This window comes from Amblyomma americanum, chromosome 2, assembly GCF_052857255.1.
Source record: "Amblyomma americanum isolate KBUSLIRL-KWMA chromosome 2, ASM5285725v1, whole genome shotgun sequence".
NCBI classification, from domain to species: Eukaryota; Metazoa; Arthropoda; class Arachnida; order Ixodida; family Ixodidae; genus Amblyomma; species Amblyomma americanum.
The window spans coordinates 48355443-48369007 of NC_135498.1; the positions used below are offsets into that span (position 1 = coordinate 48355443).

Genomic DNA, 13565 nt, shown 5'->3' on the forward strand with positions numbered 1-13565 from the left:
ATGTAATGCTCAACCAAACAAGATGAAGTAAACTTTTCCTGATGTGAGGGCCACTTACTATCCAACAAAAAAAAGACAGTGCAGGATAGAGGAACTAAGTGGCTAGCAGATCTTATGCATTTCGTTCGTACTTCTTAGAAAACAAAGGTGCGGGAGTTCATTGCAGCCCTTGTCTAGTCTTCTTATTATGTGGCACTAAAGGAATAACTGCTAACCATCGCCAACGTGCACAAACATACATATAAGCCTGTGAAAACTCTGCTTTAAGAGTGGCATTGTCTGTAACATCACACGCACATTTCAAGGGCTTGCTCCCACTTTCTTTTCCAATGAGGATGGCTGCTGTGCAGTTGATAGATGAGAGGTGTGCGCTGTCTATGACCCCACCCCACATACACACACACTTTTTTCATCACTTTACTATTGGGGTCTAAAATTACTATTGCATTAGGAAGCACTGTGCGGCTTGCTCACCTGAGCTTGCTATTTCATGTTTCAAAGTCTAACCAGCTTAACAAGTTTGTGTGAAGTTTGACCTGGAAGGTGACCATGGCAAAACATATAGCAACAGCCCATGCAGAAATAAAGTAAATATTGCCACGACTGAGTTTTGAGCCCGTGGGGGCGCAAACAGATCAGCTTTGCTGGCCACTGCGCGAGGGCACTATGCTATCACCGCAGCCAATTACGCCTCGTGTTAAACTGCAACACACTCTCGCGCTGTGCATTGCACGTTGTTGTCTTCATCAACTTCCATCTGCAGCATGAACAGGTCAGATCAGCCCTCGATCAGAGCTTAACCTGAGTCTAATATCGTCGCCAGATGTGCTGACGACCCAGCAAAGCGAAACCATGAGCCAACCAAGCTGAACACATGCTTTCGCACGTCTATTCGGTTTAGCTACGGTAAAATCATGACACTTTTTTTGTGCATGCACGTTGCTGCTTTTTTAAAGCTTCTTTTTAATGTTTCTTGACCTGCTAAGTGCTCGGTTTCATCATTGCTGGGCTTCATGAATTTCGAACTGGAGGTGGCACTTCAGAAGGGGTTAGGTCAGGTGTCTTGGAGCAGAAATCGATCGAAGTATCAAAGCTTTCAGGCTGCATTTTTCACATGTGGTGATGACTGCTTTGCAAATTCATTGCTATGACTTACGCTAGTCTCTGGCTCTACAGTGAGTTCAAAACTAACATTAGTAATAATTGCAGTTGGGCAGATTGCCCATTATATTAGTGTCAAGGACAGGATGCTGTGGCCAGTGGCCAAAAGTTCAAAGAATTTTCAAGAATTTAAATCTAGATGCTGAGCTACGCAGTGAGCAGCTTTTTCATTACTTAGGAAACAGAACATCATATTTTAACATGGGTTTCTTTTTCTTGTCAGCTTAAGATCTCGTTTAAAGTTACTGAATGGGCTCTCAAGTCAGGTCTTTACCTCTTGATTGTGATCAATGTTTAATCATGCTGCATGGCTGGATGGCTGCTTTAAAGCTGTGTCCTGAGAACTTTTGTGTGCTTACCGCTGTTTCTTTAAACAGGCACACAGAAGAGGACTCGTGTCACAAAGAGCTTCAGGGTGACAACCAGCAGTACGTGTGGGCTGTCTCTGAAGATGACAAGCCAGGCACAGAGAAATCCAAGCAGGTGGAACTGCGAGTGATGCTCGATCCCGAGAAGAAGATCCCCACAGTGTACAGCAAAATCGGTATGCCACACACTGCACTCAGACAGCGCTGAAGGAAAGGCACAGTATCTTAAAAACTAGCTGTGTATTGTGTGAATATCTTCCCACAAAAGTAGCCAGGTAGCGGTGTAGTTGAGTGTTTCCTGTCTTGATTCAAAGCAGTTCTTACTAGGAACTGGCCTTATTTATCGCACACTGTGGGTTCTTTCTCATTTGGGGATTATTGTGGCATTTCAAGGAAATACTACTAGCATGCTAGTACAGGCTTGATCTGTTTCTGTTGGTCAGAGGTCCATAGTGAACCCTAGTGACTTTCAAAAATGCTGAGGAATTCAATGTGCCTTGGCTTCTGTTCCTTCCTGCTTGACATGCACGCAAAAAAGAGCATGTCCTTCAGAAAATTGGACAAAATCAATAATAATGATGCTGTAAAATGAAGCAGTCTGCTATAAGCAATTAGAGTTCCCAAAATAAAATGGATAAACGAAATTGGGGTTGAAGCGTGCACGGATTTACTTTCTTGCAGAACCCAAAAAGCACCCCAAGGAACCCAGGCGCTCTGCGAAACTCTGAGAATTCTTGTTGGGGGCATATGTCTCATATGACAAACAGAGCCGAATAATAGAGTGCAGGTTGTTTCATTTATTGAGTGCAATAAGTTCAGTGGAGCTAAATCTCAAACCTCATTAGAACATGTTAGCCAATGAATCAGTTAATACTTCCTGGTACCTACGCTTGAAGCAACTTCAAAAACAGTTCTCCGGAGCTGTTCGGACATTTTTGTAAAAATTTGTTCTGAATAGAGTTAAATGCCTTATCGAACTGGAAACATATTTTAGTTCCAATATCTCTTTTGTTCAGAAATACCTGAGACGTGATGAGAAACCAAAAACTTGGACCTGTGCAAAAGCAGCAATGCTTAGCTGAACTTGGTTGCAAGTAGAGGCACAAAGTTTGTGAAATTTGACTGAGAAGCTTTTTTTTGTAAAGTTTTCAGTGGCTGTAACCACAAAGCTTTGCATGCTTTGCATCTAATGTAACGTATTCTGTGTTTAATGTGTCCTAGCTGTATCACACCCATGTGAAGAATACAAATGCTCAAAGGCCTTAACGACTTTCTGATGATGACGCTGACACTTTGAAAGAAGTAATGATCATAGTTTTTATCATCCCCACCTCTTCCCACCTGTTACTGTTTCAGTTTGTAAATTATGAACACATTCCATCTCTTCTATCTCCCTGTACTTTTGTAAAAATTTGAACTAAATTGGCGCTTTCTTTTCATCTGCCTACTTGTGCTGCAGCCATTCGGGACGACGAAGACTCTGGCCGCTCCTCGTGGTCTGAAGTGGGAAGCTCCGTGTTCAGCAGCCAGGATGATCTGGGCCACGAGCAAAAGTGGCCAACGTCGTTCTGGACTCAGGTGTCAGTGCTGACGCGGCGCAACTTTCTCGAAGCCAAGGGCCGCATGCTGTCCAAGCTGAACTGGGTTCAGACCATTGGCCTGGGCATTGTCTGTGGACTCATCTGGTTCCAAGTGGACCGCACAGAAGACACAATTGCTGACATCAGGGGCTGGGTGAGCTGCGTTTGGTGCAGAGTGCGGGTGTTAATAAAAAGTTGCCCATCACTTGAAGCTGCATGAGTGTTCCAGCCATAGAGAAATCGGTTAATATTTTTGAGCTTACAAATGACAATTACATTTCTTGCAAGATGCGAAACAGACTGGTTTCACCATGCTCACTGCTAAAGTATGCGGTTTGTAAAGGCACCGATTCCAGTTGTTTCAACTTCCTCGTTGGAATGCTTAAGTAAGCAGCAACTTCAAGTTTAATGCTACCATTCTTGGCACGTGCATTTTGGTAGGCAGATTATTTTTTTATTTGTTCCCGTGCAAATCTGCAAAAAAAAAAACAACCTAAACAGACTGCTGCCGGAATAACTGTGTTGATTCTTGATTAAATGCAGTTGTATTAATGGGCTCACCGTCTCCTAATCTTACCGTTTCTGATTGGTCTATCCTGGCACAGCATCCTTCTCATGGAGACAGGGCTGCTGTCTTGTGACCGTGTGGGGCTGCTTCTTTGTGTAGTTGGAGAGCATTACTGAGCTACATGCCCACACTGAAGATGCCTTGCAACCTTTCATAAACGTCATTTAACTTAAAAGAAAGATTGTTCGGACTTTCTGACCCCGCACAACTAATACTGTAATCGACAGCAGTTGTTGAAAAGCTGCACCTACTCGCAGGTTCTGAGGAAGCACTGACATAATGAAATTGGTCTGTTCACTTTATGTACCAAATAGAATGGAAAAGCTTGAAAGTGTTAGCTTCAAGAGCGTCAAAGATCAGCTTTATTCAGTGCACTTCAGTCTAAATTGTATGTTAAGCAATATTTTTCCGCAAGCGAATGTAGTGGACTGGCCTGTTCTTGGAAAGCTCTGACCTAATGATGGTGTTTTTAACCAAGAATGGAGAGTCAAGCCCATCATTGATTAGTTATTGGGAGAACAGCTGTAGGTTTCCATCTTTAAAGACAACTGAGCATTCTATTCCTATGTTCTTCGAAACGCATTTTCAACAGTTAGGGTCGTCTTGCTGCTCTTGAGAGCTTGCACATGATTGCTATCATTTATTAGTTTATTATATCAGAGTGCTCAATTTTTTTAACTGAACTTGGCTGATGTTGTTCAATATTTTTATGAAGCCAGATTACACATGACAGAAAACAAGTATTGCATGCAAAAAAATTTCAAATTGCAAATTTTATCCTAGAATCCTCATGCCTCTTCTTTCAGTGCTTGTGATCATTTTCTATTCACTGTTGTTAAAAAAGAAAGGATAAAAACCAAGCACCTGTCTAACAATTTGTTTGTTTTGCAGATCTTCTTCAGCACAACATACTGGATGCTGTTTGCGTTATTTGGCGCACTCATATCTTGTAAGAATATTTTTTACCTCCCTTCTTAAAACCCTGCTCCCTCCCCAACGTCATAGGATTCCATACGGCTGCACCAGAGAAAAAAAAAAAAAGCTTTGCTCAGCTCGCAGTGTCTTTGTTTGCCTCTCTTTAGACGCCTGCATGACCACAGAAGCTTGAACATCAGTGTGTATGTGCGTGTGTGTGTATGTGTGTGTATCAAGAGTCTTTGTTTAGTCAATGATGTTGTGTTCTGTGTGCAATATCAGTGATAAATGGCAGTCCTTTCAGATGCTTCTATTTCTATTCAGAAGTTTTTTGTGAAGTGGGATACAGCCACTGTTAATTTTCTGTGGTTATGAACAGAATTATGTAAAAAGCATAAACAAGTCTGTGTTGCTGTAAATCACTGGCTGCCACAATCACTGTTTTGTGAAATATGACTTCCTGCTTACGCTGGCTAACATAGAAGAAACACCTTGGTTACAGCATGAATATAGTACTGGATTTATCTAAATATAAATTCTGGGCATATCACGGCTTCAGAAAAAGCTGCAAGTTCCTGACACACACATTTGCTTATCTGGCGTCTGAAAGGGTTAAAGTAACTCGAGAGACGTGTGTTGTTCTCTGGCTTCCTAGGTATTCAAGTTCAGGATTTAGATGATGTGCGCTGCTTTTTATAGATACCTTGACACATTCTCTGCATTGAAAAAAAAAAAAGTAATAAATGCTTTCAGTGTGGTTTAAAATCATTAATTAAAAGACTAGCGCATAAAACTGGGACACAGACAGAGAAGAAGACAGGATGAGCTCTGCGTCCCAGTTTTATGCGCTAGTCTTTTAATTAATGATGACATACCAACTAGCCCAGCTTTCCGCATTGATAGCAGTGGTTTAAGAGAGAGAGAGATAGAAAAAGAGGGAAGGTAGAAATGTTAACCAAAAGGGCGTTCAGGTTGGCAACCCTGCACTAGGGAAGAGGGTTGAGAGGATTGACATTTGCTGTGCTCTAATGAAACTTGCAGTTGCATGGTGTAAAAGCCTTAAGACTTTGGTGGTGTATATAATTGCAATCAGAACCACCAAACTGACTTGGCTTGTTCAGATTGGCATACCTATTGGATTAGCTGATATCACAAGTTGTAGGTTAAGCCAACATTTTTTGAGCCAGTGACTATAATGATATACAAGAACTGCCTACAATAGTTTAGCCAAGTGGAGCTGAATTCATTTGCTGTTGATTTTAAACAAAACCTCTCAGGCAAAGATAAAAAGTCGTTTTATACTTGGCAAAATGAATCCATAATTAACACTACTCACTTTGCCTTTTGCATAATGCGTAAATTTCCAGAACATGGAAAAACACTTTTATCGTTGTTGTATTGGCATGTTTTGAGTGCTTTCATTAATTGCCTATCAATTTTAATACATTTAATTGAGTAGAGTAGAACTTGTTTAATACATTGACAGTTCAAGACCTTGATAGTAGTCAGTCTCATACATCTGCACAGTTGAATTAACTGCAGACTAAACTTAGTGTTGTTTGATGCTGTACTTAGAAATCTGTGTTGCAAATTAAATTACAAATTAAAGACCATCACCTTAACATAGTCATCTACTTAGCAATTTATGCTTTTAGCTCAGGTCTGTAATTATAAGTTATGATGAAAGTTGTTCACTAGCTTTGGCATTGAAGCTTAGTTTTGCTTGCTGCTTGCTTAGATTTCCCAGGCTGCTACCATATCTATTCATTGTTAGGGACAAGACTTATTTGTACTTCCTGATGCATATTATAGTATTTATGGCGATTTAAAACTGCCAATGAACCTGTAAAGAGGCTTGATTAACACATTCTTTTGCCAGCAAGCATCGGCCAGCTAGCTTAGTGGAGCAAGTTAAGGTTGCCTCTGTAAAGAGATGTGACTGCTTAATAAAAATCTCCGATGCCTTTCAATCAAGGCAGCAGGTGCTATTCAAAAGAGCTCAAGTGCTGTTCACTGTGATGTCAAGTAATCAGTACTAACTTGTTGCTCAAGGGTTACTAACTTATTGCTCAAGGGTTGTTTATTTCAACTGCTTTTAAACTGAAGTGTTGTAGAATGTCTTCTCTCAGAGAGACCCTCAACTTGTATTTCTAAGGTTGCAGCTAACTATAATTTCATTTGTGTGGGTATTGATTCTGCGCACTTTTTTAAACTTATTTTATCGCGGTAAAGCAGTTTCTTGAAGTTCGTTTTTTCTAAATGTTCATTCATTCATACCGTCTTTAAAGTCCTGCTGTGTCTGAAAAATCAATACTCGATGCATCAGAACGTTACGGCCCAACTGACAAGTGCACACCAGCTCTAGTCGGAGCACAATAGTGATGCAAGGCTTGAAGCAGCTACTTTATTTTTGCATCGCAGCAGAAGTCACTAAGCAACTTAAGGTGTGGTGAGACTGAAAATTATTTTCAAAAGTTGGCTGTACAGCAGTTTCAATACAAGCTATGGCAATAAAATTTGTGAGGAATAATAAAGATAGACTGAGCTTCCATTAGAGCTCAGATTGAAATTTTGTTTAGTAGTTTTTATTTTTTTCTACTGATGTACCTTTTTCTAAGAATCTGCTAACTGCAGAGTGTTTAAATTTTGTACCAATATTATGCACTTTAAAAATCTAGATTTATTGTTTTTTTTCTCTCGATGCAACAACATTGCCACCTATGAATGGTTTTCTTTTAGTCAGAAAAATACAAATGAACTTACGTTATTGTTCCTGGTATCAGTTATGTAAATGTCATTGGTTAACATCTGTCAAAAATTTTGTTTACTTATGTTTTGTAGTTTCCAAAAATGCTTCATTTTTTTTTTTAGAAAAACGCCAGTAAAGTCTTTCAAAACGCCAGCTTTACCATTTGGTGTGACAACGAAAGAGGAGCAGAAAAATTATTTTTGAGATTGTGAATATCCTAGTGGTAATATATTTCTGAAATATAAATAAATCCTGTATCAAATGGTCACAAAATCTCAAAATCAAGTTTTTTGACAAAACAATCTCACCCCGCCTTAACTGAAATTTTTTTTTGCTTTGCCAAACATTTCATGCTCGCACCCAATACTTCGTCCCTCCACTAAGAACTAGAACCCTATTTCACTAAGCCAGCGTGCAGTCTTGTAAATCTTTTTGGGGTTTCTTTGGCCGGTGTTCATTGCTCCTGACACCCTGATGCCCACCGAGCACTGTTATTTGTGCATTCCAGTTCCTCCAGAGCGTGAAGTAATCAACAAGGAGCGGGCGTCAGGCGCGTATCGCCTCTCAGCGTATTACTTGGCCAAGATGATCGGGGAACTGCCACTGACGCTAACGCTACCATCTGCATTCCACCTCATCGCATACCCCATGCTGGGCTTCCACAGCGCCCAGACCTTCCTCAGCCTGTGGGGTTTCCTTGTCCTAAGCACAGTAGTCTCTCAGGTGAGCCCCACAGAGTTTGCTTTTATAATCTACTCAAGGCTTTACACGTAGGCGCTCAAATGGGACTAAGTCAGTTGTTAGATGTTAGCGAACACCTTCTATTGGCTGCTGTAAATCTTTGTCATTGAATTTCTGTCCTTTTGCGGAACCCAAGCAGATGTGAAGTTTGGGAAGGGCCTCTAAAAGGCTTTTTGGCAAAGCAGCTGCCTCTAAGCCTCCCAACTGTGAGCCTCCTATCTCTAAGCCTTTCCTTTTTTTGTGCGCCTTGTCCTTGTTTTTGAGTCTTTACCTGTCCAGAGAATTTGTTTCAAGTTGGAAGCTTAGAAAATGGGCAAAACGAGGGTGAAACTCTGAAATAAATTTGGGAAAGTCTGATGAGATGGGTTTAACTCTTTCCTGACTGTGGGAAAACAAGAATTTTCAGTGCGGTGCCTGAGAAAAATTTTGTAACTCATGAATTTAAGCATCTTTTTTATTGCAGCACATCGTAGTGTAGCTAATAGGATTCTTTTTTCAATGACGTAAAAAGTATATATATTGCTTAGGAAGGAAAATAACGTTTGATTGCCAAATTTGAGAGACACACAAAATTTGCAAAAATATAAATTTTTCCATTAAGGAAATAAGAGATTAAAAATCTAGAATAAATGTTTTGTATGTTCCTATGTCAGAAATAATTATTCAAAATTGTAGTACTCTTCATGCTTAACTTTCTTGTGGGAAAAAAAAGGAACAAATTGCTTGTGCGCAGCGTTTTGGGCTATTCTGCAGTGCACTGCCAAAGTCGACTGACGTCTTGCAGAAAACTCTCTGCTGCAATGCTGATGGCACGGAATCATTAAGAACATGCCCGGTACCTTCAAATAGGCCAGGAAAACAGTAAATCTTCTTAGTAATGGTAGAAACGAAAGTTACAGACGGATACTTGTCGATTGTCCGGGCGGGCAATCTTCTGCGTCTGAACTAGGATAAGGTGAATGGGCATCATTTTTTGCACACAGCTGATGCTTGCACCTGAAAAGTCAATTGTCTTTGATGCTAAATTGTGGGAACATCGTCATTGCAGGCCAGGGTCAGTGCTAGTTGAGGATTCCACCTTTTGCGCCATGGTTGCTGCGATCGCTCAGTGCTGACAGGTTTTGTACAAAGTTTAAAAATACTCCGCCGTATGACTGACAAGAAAAAATATTCTGAACAGTACTTTTGCAACTTACTGAATGACATTACTTCTCTAGAAGCAGCTTCATTTACTCAGACAGGGAATTTCGTGCCATCGTTCAAATTGAACGTTTTGAATAGGTGTGGTAAGCAAGGAGTTAAAAGGTCACTATGAACTTACATGTCAGATTTCCGACAGTCATTGAAACAAGAGTTTTAAAGGACGTTAGCCTCTTTGGTTGGTTATGACCTTTTAGAATGCTGCGGGTGATTTCATTTGCGACTTCGTGCCATTTCAGCTTTTTTGTAACCCTTCAGCCATCTTGCCAATTTGTCTTGCATTAAGAAATTCAGTACTTCAGTTCAAACCATCTACTTCGACCAAAACAGCACGCAGTTATATTTGAGAAGAGAGACTGTTTTTCTCCCATTATTGGAATACTTAAAATCAGGGGAGGTAGAATTATATCGAAGTAAGTTCAGCTCCTGGTGGGGTTTGGTCTTGTATGCACATAGTCAGTTTTCATCCACTCAATCTTCATTTTGAATCTTTGGATTATTTTGCATTCACTACAGTTTTCATTTTATTTCGGCAGTTATTTTTCCCGCAAGGACCAGTTTATGTGAAAGGTTCTCAAACATAATTCTTATTGATCTTCGAAACACAAAAATAGACGATAAAGAGAGCAAAAAAATAGGTAATTTGCTATATGGAATACCTGGTTGTATACCATATGGCTTATAGTTGTACAATAAAAACATGAGAGGCAAACTCTAGGAAGCCTTTTCAGATGTGGCAGTTCTGAATTTCTAGCATCTTAAGTTTGCTGCTAAGTGTGCTAATATTTCTCTCCCCCGCCCCCCTCTCTCTCACACGCACGCACACACACAAAATTGGCAATGGCTTAGCTCGGCTATGCCAGGATATACATGGCGAAATCTAAGGCATAGCTTGGTTAGCCTTGGTTAATCTTGATTGCAAGTCCAGGTTAGTCTAATGTTCTGGCTAGTTGTAATCACGCGGTTGGTCACGTGGTTAGTTACGTGGTGCGGTGCGACCACGGCGGGAATGCGACCACGGCGGGAATGCGAGCAAGGTGGGAATGCGAGCACGGCGAAACTGCGAGCTCATGACCAATGTAGCTTTCGCTACAAAATTAATTTTCAGTGTGCTAGCACTTATAATGTCCATTCCCCGCATTTAGCCGTTGTGTGTCTGTCTGTTTGTCTGAAGCTAGTTTTATGGCTGGCTGCTCACCTGCCCACCAAGTGGTGAGCGCCTATCCACCGTGGCAGGCGACAGCTCAGTTGGTTGTGAAAGGCTGCTCGGGAAGAGCAACCTGTGTTGCGCCTAACCCAAGCAGCCCACCCACCGGTGGCAGCACCTGACACAGAAGGACAGTCACGCATCGCTTGACCGCTGCACCTCTGCGCCAGGAGTTGTAGGAAGACTGCTAGGGATCTATGAATGTAGAGAATGACCAATTCCTCATATATGGACACTAACCCATTATCGCTATCAGAACAACTGTCATCCATGAACACTGGATCTGAACACCGGAACTGGAGGGAAAACTGAACAGCAAATCAGTCATCATTTTTTGATGCCAAAACATACTTTCCACATTTGGGTGGACTCCAAAGCAAAAATTAAGGTTCTACCCTGTCAGGGGAAGTACTGTTCTCACATATTTGCAGAGACCGAAATTCTTGCACTGTGATAAAATGAAAACAGTGAAATCTCACTTGTATATTTTGGTTGTTTCTTCTACTTGTGTTGCTTGCAAGTTTATAGTGGTGTTCCATGAATGGGCATGTCGTAATCGATATAGACTGTGGCTATATTTGGCACATTTCGGTGTGGCTAAAATTAAAAAATGCTTGTACTTCGAGATTCCAGTTCATATTGAAAGAACCCAAGGCAGTTGATGGCCTGCATGCATTTTGGTTGATGCACTTGCTTCAGTCGTAATCTTATCTGCAACCAGAAAGCAACTGCATTTTGTGGAGTGATGGGTGGCATTGGTTTTGGAGTGGCAGTACTTTTTTCAATGTCAATATTAAATGCCAAAGTTGAGCAGAAGGTTACTACACTTTATCCAAGTGCAAAGTACACAATGCATGTGTGGAGTTTTTCAGTATTGCAAAAAAAAAATGCATTTCTAGACATTGCAATGGGTGATATTTTTTCGACTCAGCCAACCGTATCACTGCTTGCTCATTTCAGTTGAGGGAGCTTTCACTTAAACAAACATTCCCTTCAGGTCCCTTAAATTTTGTTAAAGTGGTACTATTTCACTTTATTACTTGCATTGTTATACAATCACTTGTAATGACATGCGCTATGATTTAGCATTATAAATTGTGTGTGGTATGTACTGAAAACCATTACAAGTGGTTGCTGTCACATGGGCTGTCCAAGCCTAACAAACATTGGCTTGGGGCCCCTGTAGCGTCAGTGTGCTTGTTTTGCACATTTCAGCACTGGCAACTCATCAGCTGTGTTGGCATAACATTTTTTTAAGGCGAGCGTAAATTTAGCTTCATTGCATTGTTATGGGTCACCCTTATGGAAAATGTTGCATTGGGAGACGCAACAGCATGAAGCAAATTCGCTGGGAACAAGATTCCACTGTAAGAATTATAGCACAAACCTCACTTGTTCATGTGCAACAGTAGGATTTCTTTTGATCTCAGTGGCTCACATGTATCAGCTAGCATTGGTGCCAGTAATTCAGGAGCTGAATTTTAAAAGCTCCTTGCACATTTGAACGCAGTGCCATTTGCCAGCACTTTTGCTGTCTTACATGGGGCTAGCACCATGACCTGAGTGATAGGTGCTAGCCATTTGTAAGTCACTTTTTAGAGCAAGATGCTTTGGTTTGTCAGGCCCTGATTTGTTGGTGCAAATTGTACAGTGGAACCTCGTTAATTCGAAGTCCGTCGGACCGCGAAAAATCAACGAATTAACCGGGTTTTCGAATTATCAAAAATGGACGAAAAACGAGAAATAAACGTACAAAACGTGGCTGTATCAATACTGCGCCTTTATTTCGCCTGAAAAACGGTCACTTGAAGTAGTCATCGATGCGCGACTGCTTGGCGCGGTAGTTAGCCGCACCGTAGGCTGCGTCCTCCAGTCTGCTTACAGTGCGCAGCAATTCGCTGTTACCGCCGCTACACTCCACAAAACTGTGCACAACGTTCAGCGACTCGACGACTGCAGCTAAAGCTGGTGCTCGGGCGGGCTCAACATCGCCTTCAACTTCGCTGGAAGGCCCGTTGTCACATATTTCTCCTTCCAAGTCGGCATACGACGTTTGGGCATCAAGTTCGGCGCTCAAATAGTCCGCAAAGGTCAATTCGTTGCTCCCGTCGCCGCTTTCTTCGTCGAAGTCGGTCATGCGCGCACACAATAACTCTCCTTCATCATCCAGTGTGCAGCTGGCATCAGATGCATCCTCGGGACTGACATCTTGTTGCTTGGAAAAACCGGCGTGCATAAAGCAACGCCTGATCATATCTCCCTCCACCTGCTTCCAGGCGTACACGATTAGGCAAATGGCACCCAGTAGGTCCACGGAATATTGCTTACTGTTGTCGTAGCACAACAAGATCCTTTTAAGTAAATGGCAGCGATAAATCTTCCTCGCTTGCAGAATAACGCCTTGGTCCATAGGCTGCGACAGAGCTGTAACATTCGGCGGCAGGAAGACAAGCCTAACTGCTGTCAAGTTCTGGATGTCGGCGTGGGCTGGGCAGTTGTCAACAACAAAAACAACTTTTCGTCCCGCGGCAGCAAACTTACGGTCAAGGTGCCTCACGTACTCCTCGAACAGCGCTGCCGTCATCCAAGCCTTTTTGTTGCTTCTGTACAGCACGTCATCTTTAGGAGGAAGTCGTGCGTTCTTGAAGCACCGAGGCTTTTCCACTTTTCCTATGATCAGCAGCGGCAGTTTGTGACTGCCGGACATATTCGCACCAAACAGAATGGTTATTCTGTCCTTGGGTTGTTTTTTTCCCGTGACTACCGCATTCTTTGGGGCAAACGTCTTCGTAGGCAGCATTTTGTAAAACAATGCGGCCTCGTCCATGTTGTAAACATCGTCCTCCGCGTACTGCTGAAGCAGCGGAGCCAATGTATGCCTTTTCCAATTCTCGACAACATTTGGGTCGACGCTCCCGCTTTCGCCGCACACTGTCACGAATTTGAGGTTATTGCGGTCTTTAAATCTGGACAACCAGCCGTTGCTGCACTTAAATGCTTCATGGCCCAGCCGCAGTGCAAGCTCATCGGCCTTTTCGCGCAGCAGCGTGCCGTTCACAGGCAGGTGTGCTGCATT

At 42.0% G+C, this 13565-nt stretch overlaps 1 protein-coding gene across 5 annotated transcripts in view; it reads left to right on the plus strand.

Moving 5' to 3' along the window:
* The window catches only part of E23 (ABC transporter G family member E23), a 213265-nt gene that overhangs the window by 189316 nt on the left and 10384 nt on the right, over positions 1–13565 (plus strand). For all 5 annotated transcript variants that reach the window (XM_077654247.1, XM_077654244.1, XM_077654245.1 and 2 more), the window contains exons 10-13: positions 1539–1705; positions 2989–3263; positions 4569–4626; positions 7850–8064. In XM_077654247.1, coding sequence (XP_077510373.1) covers positions 1539–1705; positions 2989–3263; positions 4569–4626; positions 7850–8064 — 715 coding nt within the window. The remainder of the gene's footprint in view (positions 1–1538; positions 1706–2988; positions 3264–4568; positions 4627–7849; positions 8065–13565) is intronic.